This window comes from Mya arenaria, chromosome 6 (genome assembly GCF_026914265.1).
Source record: "Mya arenaria isolate MELC-2E11 chromosome 6, ASM2691426v1".
Lineage (NCBI taxonomy): Eukaryota > Metazoa > Mollusca > Bivalvia > Myida > Myidae > Mya > Mya arenaria.
Window position 1 is genome coordinate 54,592,847 of NC_069127.1, and position 26,633 is coordinate 54,619,479.

The 26,633-nt window shown below is 34.1% G+C and overlaps 1 protein-coding gene across 1 annotated transcript in view; it reads left to right on the forward strand.

Annotated features, from left to right (window-relative positions):
• The window catches only part of LOC128237901 (neurogenic locus notch homolog protein 1-like), a 171,427-nt gene that overhangs the window by 18,617 nt on the left and 126,177 nt on the right, over positions 1 to 26,633 (forward strand). The window contains exons 5-8 of the mRNA XM_052953479.1: positions 1,748 to 1,895; positions 2,271 to 2,437; positions 4,038 to 4,214; positions 5,996 to 6,172. Of these exons, the coding sequence (XP_052809439.1) occupies positions 1,748 to 1,895; positions 2,271 to 2,437; positions 4,038 to 4,214; positions 5,996 to 6,172 (669 nt within the window). The remainder of the gene's footprint in view (positions 1 to 1,747; positions 1,896 to 2,270; positions 2,438 to 4,037; positions 4,215 to 5,995; positions 6,173 to 26,633) is intronic.

A 26,633-nucleotide genomic window follows, 5' to 3' on the forward strand; every position in this document is an offset into this window, starting at 1 on the left:
TAGGAAAAACATAGAAGGCAATGCAAATGTTTCATATAAAAATGCAAACTTAAGAAAGTCAACTCTTAAGGAACCTTTTTGACCATTTGGATATCAAAACGCTCCTATTTAAAACATCATAAAATATTAACGATAGCTAAAGCAAGATGTTTGAAAGAAGGATTTAGGATAGTATTATGAACTAGTAGTCTTAGTTATAGAATGTGTGTTATTCTAATGATGGGCTTTAAAATGTACCAAAATAATTACTTTCTTTCAAATGTGTGCATTGGTTTTGACATTTAGTCAGAAATCATCATGATAATTCAATTGTAAACATTGAAAATTACAAAAATAAAAAAATATACAAATGTACATGTAATATAATAAAAAAAAACATTTTGACAATCCATCAAGATCAATAAGGCTAGTAAGATATTTGCCAAATTTAAACAAAATGAAAGTTGACTTAAAACATCTATTTATTCTACGATATAAGAACTGATTTAAGACTTCTATTTGATATTTCAAACACATTCAGTGATTCTGACGTTATATTACTTCTTACAGTTAAATAGAAAGATTACTTTAGACCACAGGCAATATCTATGTGCTTAACGCTACATAGAATCTAATATACCAACCTTGCGTCAAACATGGCCGTAATCAATTGATTGTACCAGTTGGCAGTTCTGAATTGTGTTTGAAAAAAAATGGATTTTGTACAATATCGACTGATGAAAAGTGAAATATTACCAAGACTGAAGGAAACCCTAGGTTATTAAATTGAAGTTCGTATGGGGTCCGGTGGCTAGACGAGTGTTATGCACTAATTTATATTGTATCCGGGCTGTAGCTTGGTCATGCTAAAGTTGATTTTTAGATAACGCATATTCGCCACGAGTAATTGGCATGCCGTGTGCAGGACCTATGTCAGTAGGTAAAAGTCATAAACACACTAAATGCCAAAACCTCCTTGTGTTATTAGGATTCCGGGCTGTAACATGTCCACGGATTAAAGGACCTAACAATAGATCAAAGTCCAAAGTCACATGAAGGTCATTGTTCAAAATGTATTGTATGTTGGCTTCTCCCAGCTGTACACAAATTTTCTCCCTGCAAGAACAATGTATATATGTATAAAATGTTATGGGTCAGTGGCACGATTTGCTTGTATTTTACTTGATTGACATCCCTGTTATGCATAGCCATCAATTTGTCTCCACTTACATTCCCAGTCAAAGCACATGCCAATTTACCATCATGCCAATAAAGCTAAATGAATTCAATATTCATAAAAACACTTTTTGATATTAATTTCAGGAACCTTTCGATGGACTGTTTTATCATTTATATTCATAGGCGTAAATGATATCGGTGCGATTTGACACAAAGCACTAGTCTTAACGTAGAGAAGCTCATAGAACATATTGTTACCCATGTATATCTCCATGCTTATTAAACACTGATTAAACTTGTACAAACCTTTTAATTGCGCTCATTGAAAACCTGGTCGCATTGCGGTGATTGTAGTAATTATGATTTTCTTTAGGGGCAGTGGTTGCGAGTCCTGTTAGAATGTTCAATTTAACATAGGCACTCTGGAATATAATTGCAATATTTCCATTTTTCAGGCACTATCGACACCAGTTATATTCGAATGTCTATCGGCAATAGGAGGAACTTGCGGATGCTGTTCACAATCAAATGTTAAATTTTTAGAAGCCACTCAGAATTAAAATTAAAAAGTTCTTATTTTCTTCTATAGGTGCAAATGCTATAAGACTACGTAACGGTGCAACGCAATTAGAGGGACGTGTTGAAGTATTTCACAATGGCACATGGGGTACGATCTGTGATGATGGTATTGACATAAACTTTGCCAAGGTCGTATGTCGACAGCTCGGATATGATACGTAAGTTATTATGCTAAATATGTACATTTAAGTGATTAAAACAAATCAAACTTGTTGAAATAATTCTTGATAAAACATTTATTTCTATTTTAAAATCACATGTCATCGCTTTAATCTCTTATTTATGTGAAAGTTCCAAATTAATTGGAAGTTTGGGATACACAAAAGAAAAAAAAACAATGAAAAGATTTATGTCAATCCAAGAATCAAAATCAAATGCAAGTTTTTTATACTTTGAGCATTAGTATTGATTCAGTAGCATTTTTTTTTAAATATCAAAATCAGTTGTATATAGCATGAGTGGAAAGGGTAAATAATTAGAAAAATGCAATTTTATCAGATAATTATTTATTTATCAAACTTGTTCAATTCCAGGGACAATGTGGCGGTACTTTCGAAACCTTATTTCGGTGCAGGTACTGGCCCGATTTGGCTGGACGATATTGGCTGCCAAGGAAACGAGAGCGTGATCAACTTGTGTATCACCAGACAATGGGGACAACACGACTGTGGACATCATGAAGATGTTGGAGTTATATGTAGTAAAAATCACATTTCACTTCTCCGTTTCGGTAGAGTTTAATAGAAAAATGCATAATATTAAATTGTTGTACATACATTAATCAAGCATAAAAAGCGAAGAGACGTAATATTTTTTCAGATAGAAAACAGTATAATCGAAAATGCGTATGAATCTTAAAGGGAGAAGCAATAAAAGGCAATGCGCAAATTCCATATAACAATACAAGCATAACATAGTGATCACTAAAGGAACATTAATTACAACTCGGGGATCAAAATAATCCCATATAAAACATGACATATTCAAAAAGCGAAAGCAAAATGTTTAAAAGTATGATTTCTAAAATTATCGCATAAACTAGTAGTCTTAGTTATAAAATGTTTGTACACCTGATGATGGTCGAAAGATTGATTTTCTATCAAATTGGTACATTCACCTTGACATTAAGTAAAAAATAGTAGGAGTGGTAGTAGTAGTAGTAGTAGTAGTAGTAGTAGTAGTAGTAGTAGTAGTAGTAGTAGTAGTAGTAGTAGTAGTAGTAGATGTAGTAGTAGTCCAAAACTGAGGGTCTTTTCTGATTTGGTATCGATGGAGAGAAGAGATTATACGTTATGTTTGTCGATTAAATACATTTTGATACCGTCTAAAGAAATGAATTTTGGCTTAAGATCAATAAATGTTGAGTCCAAAAGTACGTAGAATTGTGCGTGATCTTTATCAAAAAGTGAATTTTTGTCTTTCGCGATACTGTTGCTGTGGAAGGTGAATTTCACTTTGTAAGTGCTTACACCTCTGTTAATAATATAAGAAAGACATATCTGCAAACAAAATATTAAGTCAGACTGTATGTGTTTCAGGTATCAATATTAATACAGTAATAGAAATGAGATTCTACAAATATGCCTTTTGTTATGGATTCAATTTAAGAACGGATAATAAATCTTAATGTTCAAACGTAATGGTGTTTAACCAGATAAATTCTCTGATTCGCCTATTTATTTATCTATCTGTTATGGTAGCCTGTACTCTAGAATATAGTAGTTAATTGACTGGCGCCAATCGGCGTCTTAAATTCAAAAGTAACGGTTTTGGCGACTGAATCCACCGAACAGCTCACGGTATCATTCCGTGCGTCATTCAGAAGCAAGATTATGATATAAATACGTAGCATACTGTTAAGGTAATGATTTTTCGAAATGTTGATTTACGTAACGTAGCACATAACAACAACCGAATATAACATCTCCAAAAATAAATGTAATACCAGGGAGATACATTGCATAATGGCACCATGACAAGCTCTGATATCATTGTTAAAACTCATACTTACTTATATGAAGCGAAGGGGATGTTTTCAAAGAAAAACTTTGATACTCATTTCAATTAAGTTACACCAGACGGTGCTTATTTTACTTATTGCTAATTGATATTAAGCTTGAGTGTATTTCAATGAGACTTTCTGTTTCCGTGTGGTGTTTATGCACATACATAAATTTAACGAAACAATTTGAACAAATTAAGAAAACAATGTCGTCAACAAGTAATCTGTTTAAGTCCTTTTAAAGATTTAAAGTGTAAGAACAAAGTTGCTATTTTTTGTTTTATGTTTGTAATCACAGTAGCCTGCACTGTACCTGACGTAGATGACGGTTCCAAAGATTCTTGGGCAACGATCGTTTACAACACGACAGTAACATACACATGTGCAGTGGGTCACATCCATACTAATGGCAATTTAATAAGGAAATGTCAAGCTAACGGCCAATTGGATGGTGCTTCCCCAACTTGTACCCGAGGTATGTGGGAATAAGGTATAATTATTAGGCTACCTGTTTCACAAGCATGTTATTTAGCGTAGGCTAGTCATCCTCACATAATTATTGATAACCTGCGTCTAAACATTCGCATTTAGTATTGTATTTAATTGATTAATTTAATCATTTTGAATTAGTGTGTCACCTTCGGCGTCTTTATTTTTTGTAATATGATTATTGAAATAATGTGATGCCTATGTCAAAAATGATCTATACATAAATATTTTATCAAAACTGCAGATATTCCTTCTTCGAATACATGTGATTTTTTAACTAGGGTCAAAATATAGCATACACTTTCACGCAAAATAATGTCTTATCTATATATATATATATAGGATCTATAGAGTTATAATTTTACTGGTAAAATGCAATATAAATGCAAAACAAATATCAAATAACCAGTTTAAACTAAGCAAAATAATCCCATATAAAACATGACATATTCAAAAAGCGAAAGCAAAATGTTTAAAAGTATGATTTCTAAAATTATCGCATAAACTAGTAGTCTTAGTTATAAAATGTTTGTACACCTGATGATGGTCGAAAGATTGATTTTCTATCAAATTGGTACATTCACCTTGACATTAAGTAAAAAATAGTAGGAGTGGTAGTAGTAGTAGTAGTAGTAGTAGTAGTAGTAGTAGTAGTAGTAGTAGTAGTAGTAGTAGTAGTAGTAGTAGTAGATGTAGTAGTAGTCCAAAACTGAGGGTCTTTTCTGATTTGGTATCGATGGAGAGAAGAGATTATACGTTATGTTTGTCGATTAAATACATTTTGATACCGTCTAAAGAAATGAATTTTGGCTTAAGATCAATAAATGTTGAGTCCAAAAGTACGTAGAATTGTGCGTGATCTTTATCAAAAAGTGAATTTTTGTCTTTCGCGATACTGTTGCTGTGGAAGGTGAATTTCACTTTGTAAGTGCTTACACCTCTGTTAATAATATAAGAAAGACATATCTGCAAACAAAATATTAAGTCAGACTGTATGTGTTTCAGGTATCAATATTAATACAGTAATAGAAATGAGATTCTACAAATATGCCTTTTGTTATGGATTCAATTTAAGAACGGATAATAAATCTTAATGTTCAAACGTAATGGTGTTTAACCAGATAAATTCTCTGATTCGCCTATTTATTTATCTATCTGTTATGGTAGCCTGTACTCTAGAATATAGTAGTTAATTGACTGGCGCCAATCGGCGTCTTAAATTCAAAAGTAACGGTTTTGGCGACTGAATCCACCGAACAGCTCACGGTATCATTCCGTGCGTCATTCAGAAGCAAGATTATGATATAAATACGTAGCATACTGTTAAGGTAATGATTTTTCGAAATGTTGATTTACGTAACGTAGCACATAACAACAACCGAATATAACATCTCCAAAAATAAATGTAATACCAGGGAGATACATTGCATAATGGCACCATGACAAGCTCTGATATCATTGTTAAAACTCATACTTACTTATATGAAGCGAAGGGGATGTTTTCAAAGAAAAACTTTGATACTCATTTCAATTAAGTTACACCAGACGGTGCTTATTTTACTTATTGCTAATTGATATTAAGCTTGAGTGTATTTCAATGAGACTTTCTGTTTCCGTGTGGTGTTTATGCACATACATAAATTTAACGAAACAATTTGAACAAATTAAGAAAACAATGTCGTCAACAAGTAATCTGTTTAAGTCCTTTTAAAGATTTAAAGTGTAAGAACAAAGTTGCTATTTTTTGTTTTATGTTTGTAATCACAGTAGCCTGCACTGTACCTGACGTAGATGACGGTTCCAAAGATTCTTGGGCAACGATCGTTTACAACACGACAGTAACATACACATGTGCAGTGGGTCACATCCATACTAATGGCAATTTAATAAGGAAATGTCAAGCTAACGGCCAATTGGATGGTGCTTCCCCAACTTGTACCCGAGGTATGTGGGAATAAGGTATAATTATTAGGCTACCTGTTTCACAAGCATGTTATTTAGCGTAGGCTAGTCATCCTCACATAATTATTGATAACCTGCGTCTAAACATTCGCATTTAGTATTGTATTTAATTGATTAATTTAATCATTTTGAATTAGTGTGTCACCTTCGGCGTCTTTATTTTTTGTAATATGATTATTGAAATAATGTGATGCCTATGTCAAAAATGATCTATACATAAATATTTTATCAAAACTGCAGATATTCCTTCTTCGAATACATGTGATTTTTTAACTAGGGTCAAAATATAGCATACACTTTCACGCAAAATAATGTCTTATCTATATATATATATATAGGATCTATAGAGTTATAATTTTACTGGTAAAATGCAATATAAATGCAAAACAAATATCAAATAACCAGTTTAAACTAAGCAACAATAAATAGTCTAAAAACAGTTATGCAAGAATAATAAGAATACTATATTTGAATTTATACAATTAGGAATGGTTGTGCCAAGAATGTGCATCCATCTACTCTCCTTTAATATTCGTTTCCAATTGTTTTCAATTTTATCAATTAGCATAAAAGAAAATCATTGATACTGTGGTCAGGGGCATTAAAATGTCCATACCCATTTGTATATGAATCTGGAAAATGCATAAGGTTGAACGCGAACCTGAACGAATTTTGGAGTTGATGTCTTACAAATAGACCAGAATATGCCCAGTTAGGGCCTGTTTTTACTTGTTCAATATTCCACAGAGTTTTGAAGCTACAAGTCTTCAAACTATACCACTGACGTAAAATTTGAGTCGTCTGGATTTTTTTTGCGTTCAAGCTACATCAATTCATCAACACGCACGCACGCACGCACGCACGCACGTACGCACAGCAGAGTCTTTAAGATCGATTTGTAACTTATAAAGTAGTAGAATTGTTTGTTATTACTGTAGATGAATGTAAAAAAAAGTCCTAATCAGCGTTGTCCATTGACTTGAAACATGTGTATTATCAAATTATTATATTATATTATTATATTTCGGCAAATGGGATTGCTAAATCGTTTAGAAATTAAAGCCAGTCATTCGTTAGAGTTATTTAGTTTGTTAATTAGCGCCTGCCTTGTTTGGAATTAGATTTATTGTACAATAAAATAATTAAAATAATATAACTAACATAAAACTTATCAGAATTTTATACAAAACAAGGCTCTCTTAAATTCTAATCTTATCTTTTTATTACCATAAACAATATTTCGATTAACGTCATGCTAAACGTTTTAATACTTATTGAATAAGAAACAGATTTAGAGTTTAAATTATTTGACATTGCGCAAAAACGAAGTCGGTAAAGAACACTTTTCTTAATATTGGGCGATTTGTAATAAAAAAATGAATATATATTTAAAAAAAAAATGAAAAATTAAACGAACAGTGTTTTTCTTCAAAATTAAAAAATGCGCGCTTTTTTAAGCGAAACACGACGCCGTTTCTCCCGCGAAAATTGACGTTTTAGACGCATTCAATATGAAATACGCAAATGAAATTTCATATCGGTAAAAGAAGAATTGATGAAAATATCGGTTATTGTAGCTTGAACGCAAAACAATTACAGAAGTCTCAAATTGACGTCAGTGGTATATTTTGAAGAGTCGTTGTTTCAAAATTGTTTGGAATATTGAAAAAGTAAAAACAGTCGCTAACTGGGCTTATGCTGTTAAAAAAGTATCAATTTTCTGACATTAACTCGAAAATTCGTTCAGGGTCGCGTTCCACCTTAATCTCAGACCTATGACTATTCATTCTCTGACTTCAATTTTGTTGTGTTTGACCAACATATTGCTTTTAACTTTTTTTGCAATTGATAACATATATAACACCTGTAAAAGAACAGGACAACTCATGATTTATCTTAAATTCACTAAATTGATCTATTACATTTAGTAACGAATCTGTTAGTGACAACAATTGTAAGTTCATAAGTATATCTTGCATATATTTAGGCCGCTTATATGTAGCAATTGTTTTGTAGTTAAAAACATCTTGGACAGTTTTACTTTTTGAATATATGAGTACTCCCCAATATTGGTTTAAAGGTTTTGCAATGTTTGGTAACGATGGATTAAAAGTACACACAAAAGGAATATTGGTTTTTTCGATGATTTTACACTTGGCTGCAAGGCGTCCTCTGCACTAATGTAAAATGATTTCGAAATAGCTTCACCCATAACAGATCTTGGATAGTTTCGTTCTTCAAAATAGGTTTTAAGTTTATCATATTCCTCCTGGAAACGGTCATCACTTGATGTTGTTCTTCTATAGCATTTAGCATGGCTGTAGGGGATGTCCGACTTGAACGTTTCGTGATGACACGAAGAGTATTCTATGTATTGGTGGCATTTGGTTGATTTTTCAAAAACGCTTGTTTCCAAACCATCTTTTAAGTAGTTTTCGATATGAACATCCAAGAATGAAACACATTTTTTGAGACATTATTTGTAAATTTGATTTTTTGTTTACTTTGTTGATATCTTGATGAAGAGCTATTGCTTTTTTTCCGGAATGTTCCCATTTGAAGAAAATGTCATCAAGGAACCTCAACCACAGTAACGTTTGTTTTGGAACAGTTTTTAAGGATAACTTGTTCAAACTTTCCCATAAACAAAGATGCAAAGTATGGTGCCATTTTCGTGCGCAAAGCTGTTCCTAAAATCTGTAGGTAGTTAGCATCGTTGAATTGGATTTTTTTTATTAATACAAGTTTGATTAATTTTGAGATGACCTCAATATATCCAAGAGAGTTAGCATTGTTATGTTCAAGAAAGAATCTGCATGTGTCTATACCATCATCATGTGGAATGTTAGAATAAAGAGAGCTGAAGTAAAGTGTCACTAAAAATGCACCTTTGTATAACTCTGATAAAGATCGTAATTTCTTGATGAAGTCTGAAGTATCCTTTAGGCTTTACAAATGACGGTAAATTTTCCATGTGAGATTTTAAGACGCTGTCAACATATAAAGATATATTTTCTGTTAGTGATTCGCATCCCGATACTATAGGACGGCCCGGGTATCCCAGAGATAAATCAGTGTTGACATATTTGTCAATCTTCGGGAGGACGTAGAAAGCAGCACTCTATTGTCTGTACACGGGAGTAGTTTGCTTTTAATGTTTTCACTGATGTTATTGCATTTTGACACTTCATGTATAATTTACTTGGAGGACTGTTCTTGTGGGTTGTTTGGAAGTTTATAATAATGTATATCATTTTGAAGTTGTCTGTCTTCTTCATTTATTTAAACTGTCCGATTGATAATGACAATAGTGGCACTCTTGTCTACCATTTTTACTATGATATTTTATCATCTCGGAGTTCTTTAATTCCGAAATGTCTTTAGGTTATATATTGCCTGATATATATATATATATATATATATATATATACAAATCCAACCTTTGGGATATTTTGCCTATTTTAACAACCTTTGGAAGACATTATCATTACATGCTATATATCCTATAATAATATATCCTTTGCATATTCCTTCATAAAATATGCATAAATAAATGTAGTAAAGCATTTTTACTGAGGTTTTTTTCCAAAAATACTAGCCATCGAGAATATACAATTTTTGACTGTCGCCTAAAGGTAAAGCGCCGGATGTTCACGAAAAAGTACAACCTTTGGGAGAAGTACCCTAAAGGTTGTACTGTATATGTCGCCAAATGGTTCAATATAATATATAATGTAATGACTACTTAACTCAGTCGGTAGAGTGTTCTCAATGGCTCGCGACAGACCCTGTTCGAATTAAAGCGGTAAATATCGGTTAACCTAATACTTTAGTCCTACTGACAACGTTAACATGCCAGTTCGGTAACCATGATTTATTTAGCCATCTCTTCAATCCTTTCAATATATTGTCAAATTATTATTTCTTGCGTTTTGTTTGCTGTGTTCATGACAATATTTGAAGCTAATTTTAATTCAAAGTCGGGCTAGGTTGTGATTTTACTCTCACACTAAGACAAAGTTTTATGAACCTTAATAAACAATAACAACAAAATCTATGCCATTATTATTAAACCACATACATGCTGTTTGTCCAATGACATGCTCTATTGCCGTTTCATCATTGCATTACTCTTGTAAAAAAGCAGCATTGTTTGCAATTATGACGGGGTTGCTTAATTGCTTCAACCACCCGTTGGAGTGTAAGCTTCTTTACACTCGCACTCGGGCCTTGCCCATTCAACGAGTGCTCTGGTAAGAGTGTTAGTTATCTAAAATATTTCGAGAATGGTGCACAGACACAATAAAACCCTGGTTTGAGCCAATCCAATTCTTTCACGTGCCGCAAAGTTTGCACTGTCACACGGGACCCTGATTAACGTCCATCCCGGAAAATGATATAGTATATTAATGTTGCCGTTGGGAATCGAAACTGCTGTCCCTGGATTGACTAGTGTGACACAAGACCACGGAACCACCCGAAAAACGTTGACAAGCTATTTACCGTGTATTTCGGTATGTTCTCCCTATATATGGCTATACCAGTTAGCAATGCGATGGTTGTCGGAATACATCCTCCGGCGGGATTATGTATGCCAAAAACGTGCCCTGATATCCAAAAGCGTAGTAAGCAGCTAGCCTATTTCATTTTTTGTGAGCTGGAAGAACATCACTTATTATGAAACAGGTATAAAATTACAAGTTATTATGACTATATGCAAAATGCAGCATGGATGACTCATTTAAGTAATAGTTTTATAAGAAAAGTTGAAATTGTTGTGTATAATGTCCTCATCCTGTTATGCCAATGCCAAAACGAGATTGTCTGATGGAGGGGCAGACATCGACGGCCCTATACTTGGAGGAAGAATTGGCGATTGGATTTTATATATGTCTCTGGTGTAATGTCGTTTGTGATTTCATACGTTTTCTTCTCAGACTTAAACAGACGTGTCGTTGCAAACCCACTGTTCCTTTACTTTAAATAACAAATAGAAATCTATATACATTGTAAATTTATTATGTTTTCAATTTGAAAAACTTAAATGCTATGAATATATGTACATATTCATTTTGATTAAGTTTCACTCGTATCTGTTTGATTGTTAAACCATTCGAATTAATTATGTTAGGCTTTTGTCCAAGAAAATAATGATTGCAAATCAAATCAGTAACGTATTATTTCACTTGAGAAACAACCACCAGAAACCATACAGTAAAATTACACTAAGAAAAATGATTTGTTTTAATGAATGTAGTGCAGTTAATCTCTCCAAAAATATTTAAAGGTGCACTTGACAATTATTCTTGAATATTTGATACGGTATAAAAGCGGTTACAGCAGGCGAGAAAATGCACAATATAAGATAAGAAGGTACAACACTCGCCCCAGGCGGTAGGTCCTGACGCGAGGCCAAGACTGTCTGTACATCATCTTTCCGCGTATCTATACCCCATTTAAACAAAGCGACACACGAACATTCCCTAGATTGAATATCAAATTGATATTGCCACTAACCATTTTTTTTTCTTGAATCCATCGTGTATGCGGTCGAACAACGTCTTCCTTGTGTCGATCACTTTGTGGTTAATAAAGGTGATAGGTTGCCCCTCTTTCCCATTTCTAACCTACGCCCCTTAGAAGGGGTTTACATACTTAATTATTATACGGCTCCAGACATTAATTAAGTAGAATTGTATTTGAAACATTGGCATAACACATGTAAATGGGGGGTAGACGATGTATAACAAATATAAGATATTTTGAACGTTTGAGATTCAAAGATTCATTTAAATATGTATCAAAATGAATCTAGGAACAATTTAATTTATTCAAAAATGGTTCTTATATAGTTTTCCCATCAATTTATAGAAATTATTCCAATTACAAATCGAACTTCAGTTTTCCAGACATACTCATTCGTTTCACGATGTCTCTCCCAGAGGAGTCCGACTGCAAATATTAATTGTTCAGATATTAAGAATGTGTTCATTGGTTGCACGACACCTAGTTTAGTTTAAACTCTTTTTACTAATTTGTGGGATTATATTGTTCCTGAAACAATTCTTAGTCAGTAAAACCTTTAAAATTAGTTATTTTGTTTTGTATTTGAATAACAAGGGACCACATAAATCCGCTGGCGACTTTTGGACACCAAATAACTGGGGGTTGACGTTTTCACTTAAGCCCAGGTTATGGTTACACCATAGAAGTCGAGACAACCGTTGAAGTATAAAAAACCCCGAAAAGAATGAGGTCACAGGAGCGGAATATTATACAGGATAATGAGGCCTAAATTGAAATTGATTCGACTTTTTTTATTGAAATCCCTGTAACGGAAAAAGATTTATCACAAGTTTAGAAAAGTCCTCGGTACACACAGAACATAATGCTTGACAAACCTATTGACTATTTGACATAAGATTTTGTTTTATTTTGACTGACGAAGAGGTGTATCACTGTTATATTATTGAAATGCATTTACTGCATGTTTTAAAGACTAATTAACACATAACAAACACTTTGCAAACACGTCTAAGCAGTAAATGCACAGTTGTGTTTATGTAAGGTTTATTCGTATTTCTTAACATGACTTTTACCTCAAGTATACACCAATGATATATCTAAATCAATACGTTGAATAAATAACTGAGTCGGAAATAAAAACGTTTGTTTTATAATTATCAAGGTTTAAACAAAATCCTTATTTAATTTACATGGAAAAGAGCTTTCATGTGAAATACGTTTAAGCGACATACAATATACATGGATTTTTATTACTTCTTCAGGAAGGATCGCTTAAGATCATATCGTTATTTACATGAAGCTTACAAAGGCCATTTTTCCTGCAACAAAATAGAGGGAAGAACAGAACAATAACACTAACATAATTTTACGGAATATTTACATTTGTTTGAATTGTATTCATAATCTTTTTAAGTTCTTAACCAGACGACTTACACTGAGCAGAGATTATCGGTTGAAAACATAAAACAATTTGCACTTTTGGGACATATAAATTTGCATAGGTCCATAATAAATTCATATAGTGTACTAGATGCCATTTTTTTCTAAATCGAACAACTTATAGAATATTCAGTGTTTCATATATATTTTACTGTTTGAAATTATGGAATAAAACGAAAAGGACTTTATGGACTTATGCATGGCATAAAGAACGATATATTAATCAGCTTTTAACACTACCGAGCCCGGTAAACAAACACTTATTTTTACAATTATTTTGATGATCTATTATCCACGTTGTGGTGACAAATAAAAAATATTTTTTCTTTTCTGTTTTCGTTTTTACATGATAGGATGGGGTATTTCAGAGTATGATTTTACAAATCGGTCTAACCATAAACAATTAAATACATGTCGCCACAAAAACATAACGTCAAATGAACAAACGCATCAAGAAAAAAAATATCGGAAAAAATGTATATATTATAAACAATTTTTCAATTCTTCTCATTTAAAGCTTGTTCACAACCATTGTACTAATAGAAGTCCATAATGATACATGGTATATGCTATGCAAGTTGATGGTAAGCTTCGGGTCCAAGTACATTGCAGGTTTTTGACCCACGCCTAATTCATTCAATAAAAACGATTCAAATATAGAAAATAAATTATATCCAGTGAAAAAGAGCACACACTGAACTAGGGGCGACATGTTTATGTCTAGATAGTCAAGTATGGGTAATAATTACCTCCTACTTGAATACTTAATTGGAAAACAATCGAACGCTGGCCGTTTGAAAAACAAAAACAAACAAAAAACCCAAACAAAAACAACATAAATATGTAGATAAAAATTGAAAAAACAACTAGAAAAATAAATTAATACAAAATGTTAACATATTATTTGGTATTGAAGAAGTTTTAGAATTCAGATAGTAGTGAGGCAACTGGGAATTCAACAACAAAGAGGTCAGTTCACATTGTTATATATGTATGCACACTGGACGAAACGTCCTTATCTCAGAACACTCTCTTGCCAATGAACTGTCAGCGAGTCTTACTCATCCTTTAAAAATATCAAAGTTACCGTACTCAAGCTTTTACATTTTTAAGACACGCATGCTATCCAATTTCTAAATTACAACACGTCAAGACCAATGAAAAAAAACATATCCAAACTTCAGGGCTGTGGGACCACATATTTCATTCATCGTAGAGTCCGCGGTTACTCATTTGGCAAATTTCCCACAAACAAATGGGATTAACCCACCCCCTTGGCCTCAGAAATATGTTTCAGTCACACTTTGGGCTGTGATGGAGTCAAGCAATAACGCAGTCTCTATAGAGTGCGGAAAACCTTTATAAACTCAACAACGGCAATAATACACGCCAAGTGGCGATATGCCAAGCCCGCTAAATAAGCTTCAGACACAGTCAGAATATTTTCCATGTTATTGCAACACAGACATACATGGAGTTCAACAGTAAGACGAAAACTATTTATATTTAGTATGATATATTATTTGGTAACGATCAACTTGGAAAATTTAAAAAAAACTCGAACATCTCAAATTATTGTGTACTCAATTAATTAATGTTTCAATAGTACTGTTTCAAATGTTGACCTCTCAGTGTTACGTTCAGGCCTGGCTGATGTGTGTGCTACGTCGCCTTATAATTGTGAAATCCTACTATGTATGATCAATACAGCCAGGACAATGTTTTCTCAGGACCGATTGATGTACTTACGTTTTGTTGAAAATCCTTGTATATATGGTAAAGTTTCAACCCGGACTAAGTTCAGTCAAAATAAGTTCTATCAACAGTATTCATTTTGATATTTAACTTGTATTGTGTCCTTGACATTTGACGTATAAATCATTGCTGTGCGTTCATACCGCTTGTAGGCTCGTACCTAGGCGGGATTCCGATCGTTCAAACTTCATAAACAGACAGAAAAAAGGTACATACATTCTCACTACGAAATCGTGGCTTAATAAAATCAATCTTTATTAACAGAACAGAATAGACCATTCCAAAACAACAGTTTTTCTTAAAATCCGCTTTTCTACGATCATCATAATTATCAAATCACTATTGAACCCACGGACAAATCCCGCCAAATATGAGATACTGCGATGACCATGATAGTATGCAACTGACTGGTATGTTTTGCCTATTAACCGAAAACAGTAATCTAATATCTACAGCGTGCTTAAAAGATAAAAGAGACATTTAGAAACGTTTAAAATTATAAACATATGTATATGTTATAGCACCATTACTGATGATAACATTTTACTGCAAATAATTCATCTATGCCATATTCTAAGATGGCACATACTACTCTTACTGACAATATATTTTTGATCCGTAAACTTTACTGTTAGGCAGAGATAAAATATAAATGTCATACGTAGGCAATTAAAAAGGCAATTTACTTCTATGTCCTTTTACATTAAAATCTGTTTACACCTCAGAGGAATAATGAACCCACAAAAACAAAAACAACCAAAAGTAAATAAAAAGCAAAAATAACAAATGCGATAACATTAAATGTAAAAACCTGTATGCAAAACTATATTCTTTTTTTAACACAGTGACTTTTCGGTAAAATTTTCTGATCCTAAACAAAACTTTACTTTTAGGCAGAGGTAAAATATTCATTTCATGGGTAGGCAATTAAAAAGGCAATTTACTTCTATGTCCTTTAATAATAACAAATGCGATAACAGTAAATATAAAAACCCGTATGCAGAACTGTATTCTTTTCAAACACAGTAAATTTTGTCATCTGGTAAAATAATTTCATGTCTTCCAAAGGTTGTTGCGATGTTACCCAAAGGTCGGATTGTGTTAAACGATTCGGACACTATATTAAATCATTTTCTTGCTCGCCATATGCTACGGGTAACCAATGTCGCATGTGTCAGGTTCAAACATGCAATTTGCATTTTTGTAATGTTATATGAAATTACAAGTATATGACCTCACCCTACAGTTTGTGGTCCAAGTAGGCTTATAACAGGTCAGAACAAGTCCTGAATTGTGCACAAAGTGACCCCGGTTTCTGCTTGATGCCCTTACAAATACATATTAGGGACATAATATGCACGAAGAGAACAGATAAGGATGTTGCACAATTTGTCGCCCTAGTAAACGTATAAGCTAGAATTGCTAGTCCTTAGCTGAATTTATAGCTATCTCCGCCTACTGGTTATTGTCCTAATAGGCACATCAGAGGAAATTTCCAGTCCTAGACGAAAACCTTTATGTTTATAATAATATATCATTTGGTTACGAACAACTTTGAAAAGCAAAAAAATCGAACCTCTTAATTTATTATGTACTTAGTTATTTAATGTATCAACAGTACTATTTAACTGTTGACCTCTGAGTGTTACCTTAGGACCTGGCTGATGTGTGCACCACGTCCCCTCATAATGATAAACCTTCATGGCAAAGCTGTTTTGAAAATCCTATTATGAAATATCAAAATACAGCCAGGACAATGGTCGGTCAGGATGAATGGATGTACCCACGTTTTGTTGAAACTCATAGAATGCATTGTTCATCCCGGACTAGCTTCAGTCTAAATAAGTTCTATCAACAGGGTTAGTTTTGATATTTAACCTGCAAGTGTGTCCTAGACATTTGACGAACACATCTGTGTCTATGCGCTAAGGGCTTTATGGTGATCCTTTATACTTGGTTAAGATACAGTTTAGGTGGAAGCACTTACAAACTTTTACCCACTCAGTGATCTTTTTCAATATCATTATTTAACATAACACAAACGCTGAGGTACCAGTCATTCAATATGTATGCGTTTCAAGCCTTTGGATATACGGTTACAATCCTGTTATCAGTCATTAATATTTTCCGTAAATGCATTAATTAGTGAGTTGTTAAATATTATTCTGTCATTATTCATCTTTGTTATACATGTGTATGGACTGAATTTGAATGAGAGTGTCACTTTTAGGAAAAAGAACTATTGCTGTGCGTTCATACGGTATGTAGGTTCGTATGTAGGAGCGCGTCCGATTTTTCAAACTGCATAAACCGACAGAAAAAGGGTACATACATTATCACTAAGAAATTGTTGCGTTATAAATCCTATCTGTATTAATTAGACCATTCAAAAGCAACAGTTCTTCAAATCCGCTATTCTACGATCATCGTTATTATCAAATCACTATTGAACTCTCAGACGAACCCGCCGAATATGAGATTCGGCGATGACCGTGATATTATGCAACTGACTAGTATGTTTTGCCTCTTAAGCGGAAACATTAATCTTAAGTCTACAGCGCGCTTAAAAGACGAGAGAGACATTTGGAAACGTTTAAAATTATAAGCATAAGTATGTGTTGTGGCTCCATTATTGATAATAACATTTTACTGAAAATAGTTCATGTATGCCATATTCTAGCATGACACATACTACTCTTACTGACCATAACTTTTCTAAACCCTAAATAATACTTGTCCTTGAGGCCTAGGTAAAATGTTTATGTCATTTCTATGCAGCAAAAAAGTAAATATGCATCTATGTCCTTTGATATAAAAATTGTGTTTACACTCATCAGAACATTGGATCTACAAAAATAATAAATTGGATAACATGAAATTCAAAATCAAACATTTGAAAAAACAAATTAGTATTAAATATAACACCGTTTGGATTACAATCGATTAAACAGTCTGGTAACATACTTTTTTGTCTTCAAAATGTTGCAACGATGTAACCCAAAGGTCGGATTGCCAAACCATTTCGGACACTTTTTTTAAAGCATTTTCTAAAAAGATTATTGTTGTTCTTCACATATTACTGACCAAAAATGTCGCGTATGTCATGTTCAAAGTGCTTGTTGGGGTGGGAGTAGAAGGGAAGGGCGACTTTGTACATGTGATATATTCCTTTCTTGTTAGAATGTTCATTATTCAGTTATAGAATTCACATTGTATACTAATACATAATAGCCTTACTCGGTAACTGGATTTTATCTAAAGTGACAACAGAGTGACCTCATCCAACTGTTTGTGGTACAAATACCCATAATAGGGACACACTAGTCCTGAACTGCAAGTGACATCCGCATTATGGTATTAAAAATCATGATATAGACATGCTTGTTCTGAATTAAACATATAGTGTCTATTGGCATGCCATGGCGGGCTAGTAGGCATAAGGGGGCTACACTGATACGCAATTGTACATTACGTGTCATCGCCTTAGTAAGCACACAATATGAACATACCAGGCATGAACTGAAACTATATTGACCTCATCCTACATTTGGTCGCTCTGATATACATACTTAAGCGATAAATAAGTCATGTAAGGAGCATCAGGTGACATTTGCCTACTGGTTGTCGTCAAAATAACCACATGTAAGGGTCAAATCGGACCTAAGCCTCACATAGTGGCCTCCTCCTTCTTGTTGTCACTCCAGAAGATACCCTTTTAACCAGGCATGATATGCCTTTAATCACATTTATATTTAAGATTGTTTCTTGAAACAAAATATATTAACGTTACTTCGGTTTTAATGTTGTTTAAAGAATGATTTAAATTGTTGTTCATTTATGATGTATGTATGTATGTATTCGCGCCTCCGATCGTTCAAACTGCATTAATGAACAGAAATCGCATATCACTAAGATGTCGTGACGTCACAAAATCTATGTTTATAAACTTATTATACCATAAAGAAACACATTGTTTCATGAAATCCGCTTTTCACCGATCATCATTATCAAATAACTTTTTAATCCTTGGACAAAAAGTAGCAATATTGTCAGGGTTATTGTGTTACAGCTGTAATCTCACGGTATAAATTTACATTAAATGCAGAAGCCCGGTAACCTCAAACTCTAAATGTTGTTATAAGGTTATACTATGTTCGTATTGTCCTGATTTTTCTATTTTCTATCCTGTGATAGATCCCCTCGGAGATGGGATTCTGCGATGAACGTGCTATTATGCAACCGACTAGTATGTTTTGCTTATTTCAGCGATAAAATGTAGTAATCAATACTGCGCTTCAATGACGAGTGAGATATAATAGCATTATAAAGGATGGTAGAGGTTAAATGAACATAACTTCATTGGCATATTATAGCATGGTACATTCTACTGTTACTGACAATGCATTTTATGATCCTAAACAATACTTTACTTTTAGGCAGAGGTAAAATATTCATGTCATGGGTAGGCAATTAAAAAGGCAATTTACTTCTATGTCCTTTAATAATAACAAATGCGATAACAGTAAATATAAAAACCCGTATGCAGAACTGTATTCTTTTCAAACACAGTAAATTTCGGGCAAAAGAAAATTTTGTAATCTGGTAAAATAATTACATGTCTCCCAAAGGTCGCAGCGATGTTACCCAAAGGTCGGATTGTGTTAAACATTTCGGACACTATATAAAGTCATTTTCTTGAAAAGCCACTGTTGCTCTTCATATGTTATGAGGAATTAATGTCGCAAGTGTCAGGTTCAACGCGGGGAAAGGGCAATTACTTCAATTTCAAACATGCAATTTATTCATTTTTTTGTTAGAATGTTTATTATATAGTGACGAAAATACCCGTGTATAACAATACATGATAGCCTAAAGCGTACAGTCGATATTATTTATAATGTTATGTGACAATAATGTGACCTCATCCTACAGTTTGTGGTCCAAGTTGGCACCTAACAGGTCAAATCAAGTCCTAAGTTGTGCATAAAGTCACTCCGGTTTCTAGTTGATGCCATACTATATACCTAATAGGGAAAATAATGTCCCGAACAGTACATTTAATGTACTTTGCCATGACAACGCGGCAAAGTAGTCAAAATATGGGGACAAACTGGTACTCAGCTGCACACAAAGTGTCATTGCCCAATAGGCACATACTAGAAACATACGAGATATGACCTTAGGCTATTTATGTGATGTTCAAAGTTGGGGAGCGGTAAATATTTATTTTTTATGTATGCAAAATATTCCTCTTTCGTTAGAATGTTCATTAAATCATAATGCCTACTTGTGCGACAATCAGCAGGCGAAGGCCTCTATTTCCTGTTCAGGACTTCAGTGTCGCGTTTAAGTGCATTCTAGGACGGTAACCAGAAAGCAAAGATCGCTTTATGTTCATTTCAGGATTTATATGTCTTTGTTATATTTTTACAGGGACTTGATTTACATTATGAATGCATGCATGTGCTTTAATTTTTATTTACATAAATTTTAAATAAAACAAGTATAATCACAAGTTATTTGTTATTAATTAAACACTCTTTTGACATAATTATATACTGAACTATCACTCAACTAATATTCATAACGGTGTTAAGGTGTTGCACATTTTCACGACTTTATGTTTTATGTCACCAATAAATCGCGCATGCTGTTTTGTCTATAAATTGTTTGTTCGACATACCGTTAATCCTTATCCCGACTTAGGATTAACGGTGTTTAATGTGTATATTGACATCGACTTACGGATTATTGCCCTAGTAGAAACAAACCCGAGACATGCTAGTACAAATCTGAACTGAACTGAACATAAATGGATATACGCCATGACTGGCAGCAAAGAATTCTCATAAAACGGACAAAGTAAACATCCATTAAACATTAAGTGTTGTAGGCGATCTATATCATTCGAGTTTTAAGAACTATGTTTGGAAATAATACAAGAATATGAGGATAATGGGGATATATAGTACATGTGGAAAATAAAAATATTGGAAATATATTGTCATAAAGTTATTAAAAACTATCGAGTATACTGGCGAGGAGGAAACAAGTCAATGATTATGAAAAAGTGTAGAAATCTAACTGCTATGCGATTTGGGTCAAAAGAAACGCGTCAGTTGGAAACTAGCAATATATGTCTGAAGATCTCAGCAAGTTAATACCAAATTCTGCAAAAACAGTGATATCTTGCCACCGACTTGTAAAGTATGCCTACATGAGCAAAAAAGTAATCTTAATAATTATTACAATACGCCTCAAAAAAGTGATACGTTTGGAATCGTTCCAAATTATCCAAATAAATATGTATTTCTTGTAGCACCATAACTTATGATAAAATTCTAATTACCATTACTTATTTGATATATATTCTAGCATGGCAAATACTACTTTTACTAACCTATAAGGCTGAGGTTAATATTCATTTAATTTTTAGGCAGTAAAAAAATGATTATCATCTCCATCCTTTAATACCATTAGGGTGTCCACATTTCATCAGAACATTGCATGTACATAAAATATATTATATTATAATTTATATATATGGGATTACACAAAATGTAATGAACCATATGCCAAATTATGTTTTATCAAACACAATACCTTTTGGGCAACATGCTATTTAACCATCTGATAACAAGTACAAGTTTCCCAAAGGTTGCACCCATGTAACCCAAAGGTCGGATTTGTTTAAATATTCCGTAGACGATTTACAATCTTTTTCTAGAAAGGTAACGGTTGCTCTACTGCTCTACACACAACAATTTCACATATACCATGTTGAAAGTTGATGGGGGGTCGACACTCTAGTTTCCTTTTACAGTTGCCTGAACTTACAAAATAGTGACCTCCACCTACAAATTGTGGTCCGCGTATCCACAAAATAGTACTAGCACCCACTGGCCGATGCCCTAGTAGACGCATGAGACGTACCTGTCCTGAATTGAACATAATGTGACATCCACGATGACTTTATGCCCAAGTGGGTTCATAAAAGGAACAAACAGAGCAAATTCAGCTGTTCATATAGTGCCATCCGCATACAAATTGTCACCCTAGTACGCACAAAATATGAACATGATATTCGTGAACTGATTGTTTATTGACCTCCGCCTACTGGGCATCACCCTGTTACGCACATGCTAGCGTTAAATGCAATAAGAATTAATATAACCAACTGGTCTAAGGCCGGACATACATTGACATCCAGGTACTGGTTGATGGGCAAACACCTGATAGAGACAAATTTGTTTCAAAATGGGTTTATTGTGACGTCCGCCATTCCTCTTCGCACTATTATGCACATAATTGAGTCAAACGGTAACATATATTGACATCTGTCAACTGGTTGTCATCAAAGTAAGCACATAATAAGAACCTACCGTACATGAACTTAATTTTATTGACCTCCGGCTGTTGTCCAAGTTAACACATATAACACATATAAGGATATAACAGTCATGAAGTGAACAAGTTATGACCTCCACGTACTGGTTTTTGTCCTATTAAACAAATGATATCCATTTGCTATTGGTTTTGGCCCTGGTAGGCTCATGATAGCGACATACTAAGTATGAGCCAAAAACAGAGTGATATCAGCCTACTGACATCGCCTACTATTTATCTGCCTTGTCGGCACATAATAGGGACCTACTGGGCCATATCGGAACACATGGTGACCTCCGCCAACTGGTTGTTATCCTACCAGCAGCATTGTAGGGACAAACTAGACATACTGTAATCATATAGTGAACTGCGCCTATTGCTTGTCGCCATAGTAGGCGAAAGAAAACGACATACTAGTCCTGTCTAAAATAAGTGACCTCCGCCTACTGGTTGTTGCACTAACTGGCAAAAAATAGGAAAATACTTCGATTAAAGAAAACAAAAAGCTGAGACTTTCGCCAACCGGTTTTCATCTTCGTAGACGCAAAATAGCGACCGAATAGACATGATAGTGATCGCCCCTACTGTTTTTTCAATAGAACGCAAATAATAGGGACGGACTATTTCGAGACTATAAGGCAAATTATAGAAACATCAAAGACGTGAAATGTTCATTATGACCTGCTTGTGGTTCTTGCACTAATAAGCACCCAAAAGGGCTAAGCGGAACAAGAATGACCTCCTGCTACCACACAGTGACATTTGCCAACTTGTTATTTCCCTAGGACGAACAAAACAGGGACATATCGGAGCTGAACTTAACATAAAGCGATATCTGTCTATTGGCTGCCACATTTGACGGCACGAAAGAGCGACATACACGCCCTGAACCGAACTGGACATAGTTACTTTTGCCTACATTTCGTTGCACTAGTAAGCACTAAAAACGATATACGAGCTGCACACATACTTCTGCATAAAACATTTCAACATAACTTCTTTGGTTTAGTATAGCATGACACGTACTACTGTTACTGGCCACAGATTTTCTGAGACCTTAACAATACTTTTAGGCAGAGGTTAAATATTCATGTCATGTCTAGGAAGTTAAATATCAGATATACCTTTATGTCCAGTTATATAAAAATGCATTTACACAGCATTCAAACCATGGATTTACAACGACAAAAATATAAAACACAATAAAAATAAGTAAAAACTCGTATGCAAAACTATATTCTTTTTGAACACAAAACTTAATTTCGGAAAACAGAAGATTTGACCATCTGGTAACATCATTTCATGTCTTTCAAAGGTTGCAACAATATTACCAAAAAGATCGGATTTGTTTATAATATATTTTAGACATTATACAAAATTCATATAAATAACCAGCCTATGCTGAACACAAAAAAGATCTCCCTACTGGTTGATACCCGAGATGGCATATATCTTAAACCGCAGCATACTACTTGTCGCCAGAGTAGGAACATAATAGCGGCATTCTATCCCTGAATAGAAGACCAGAAGACCTCAGCCAACTAGTTGTCGAAATTTTGGGATCATAAAAGGGACATTTCAGTCTTGGGACAAAACATGTACGAGCCTTTACCTGAACAAACATTCCCTGAGCCTGAGGAGAGTATATAATGACCTCATACTTCTGATTGTTGCCATAGTTTACACATTATAGGGAGTAACTAGACGTGAACTGGGCATAAAGTGACATCAAACTACTGGTTTTCGCACTAATAGAGACATAATTGTGACGTACTTGACCTAAAGAGAACATGCAGTGACCTCCGCATGTCCTAGTGCCCTAGTGGGCATAAATAAGGTCATCATTAAAGCTCAAACATTAGCAGGCCATACTGCTTAATGCGCAAGTATCTTTATCATTGGAACATACTGGGCCTGAGTAAATGTATAATAGCTTGCACGTACCGATTGTCGCCCTCATGTGCACATTTAGTGAATCAGCCTACTGGTGATCTCTCTGTTCGGCACAAATAAGGACATACCAGACCTGATTTGATCGCATAAATTTGACCGCCGCCTACTGGTTGTCGTCCTAGTTTATACATATAGTAACCTCCGCCAGCTGGTAGTCCACCCAATAGCCAAATGTTAAGAACGTATGAAGCTTGAGGTGAACCTTTGAAGATCACCGCCTGCTTGTTGTCGACCTAATACTACTAGGCACATAACAGGGACCATACTAGTCATGAGTTTAATACATAGTTACCTCAACAAACTAATTATCGATGTTTTAGATAAAGACTAGGGACGAGACCTCATGTGAACTAAGTTATGTGTTCTTTACATTTTGTTTCGAAATTATATACCAATTGAATGTATAACATGTAACTTCGAATTATTTTTTTAGCCGCGTAACAAATAAGACGTTTTTAATCATATATACAGTCGAACCCCGTTGGCATGACATTTTCATTAACAGATGTAGAGCAACATCAAGGAAATACTCAAAAAATGCTTGTTAATAATGTCAAAAGTATTTTGACAAATACAACCTTTGGGTAACATCGTTGTGACCTTTGGGAGACACTGAAAATTTTCACCAGAAGTTCATTTCTTCTTCTCGCTAATAGTCAATGCGCGTTTAATAGTAATATATTACTGCTAACGTATTTTTATGTAACATGTTTTATTATCCCAGTTGTTATTCGATAAATATATTTGAGTTTTGTTTTGTTTTTGAACCAACGTTCTGATGAAGTGGCTACACGCGTTTTGATTCGGACGGAGAATTGATTTTTGCTTTTTTAATTTGCAAGATATCACACCTTATTAATTCTTTACTTAGGACTTTTAAATAAGGCATCGTTTATTGTAACAAACAAATATGAATAACATGGAACTTCAAATTAAATTTCTTTGACGCATACCAAATAAGACGTTTATATATATATACAATCGAAACAAGTTGTCTCGATATATCAGGGACTGGCCATAATACTTCGAGCCTCGCGAATATTGAGCCAAGCGGTATTGTGTATTGTATGTGTATATTTATACGTTAAAGAAAGACTTGTTAACCTCGTTTGTTGTTTGCTACGTTATCTCCTAAAGACCTATTATTACCGTGTGCATATCGTACAGTTCACAATATGACAAATTTGATAATATGAAATAATTTGATTTTTTTTTAAATTTATTTACGCAATAAATTTATATAAACCCATCCATAGAAAACATAAACAACTAATCTTGATACTAAGTTAGTAGGAATACGTGCAAATAGCTTAGGTTGTACCGAGTCCTCTCAAGATTGCTCAGCATTTGACAGTTTTATTAATTCTTCCATATGGAGAAACCTTCAGCGCAATAATTTTATCTGCAGACGCCTGATCAAAACACAATCAGATTTATACCTGTACTGACATTACTATTAAAACGCATATTAGATGAGTTTGGACATACATAGATGTGAATCATTAGATAACGATCAAGAAATGTCACCATCCATGGTTCTCTTAGAAATACACAGGAATGTTAAGTCACTGAATAAAAAGTTCGACCTACTAGAAAAGACAGTGTTCGATTTAAAAGAAGAGAATAAACAGCTTAAATCAGATAATGAACAATTGACAAGTGAAGTCAAAGTCTTGTCACAGAAAGTTAAATCTCTTGAATGTGATATTTCGAATGTACATTCCAAACACGAACAATTCGAAATGTATACGAAACGAAATAATCTAAAATTCTTCAACATCAAAGAGCAGGGCGAAGAGGACCAAGAGACGCTCTTCTCCATCATTAAATTAACTATAAGAGACCATCTTGATATAGACTGTACACACGTCCCTTTAATATACGCACACAGATTGAAGAGCAAACAGAAACCTAGACCAATTCTCGTTCAATTCGCAAACTTCTCAGATCGAAAACGAGTGATCAGTGAATTTCGATCCAAACGCGCGGATCTGCAGGAAACATTACGAATCGGTGAAGATTTACCGGCACGTATTGCAAAAGCCAGAGCGGACCTTTACCCCTTCTTCAAAGAAAGTATCGATGCAGGCCAGACAGCCTACTTTAAACATGACTATGTTGTGGTTGATGAGCAAAAGTACGTGTTCGATCCGGAAACCAAATCCGCAGTTCCGCTCGAGACATAGGAATCCGGCCAAAGCCCTAAATACACAGAAAAGTCGTTTTCATTATCGTTTTTAAATTTTTGTTTTGTAAATATCCAATGTTTACGCAAGTTTATAAATGACATTCATTTCCAATCGTATTTTTCGCAATTCGACATTATTGGGTTGTGTGAAACGTGGCAGACGAAAAGTGATGACTTCACAGATATATTAAAGGG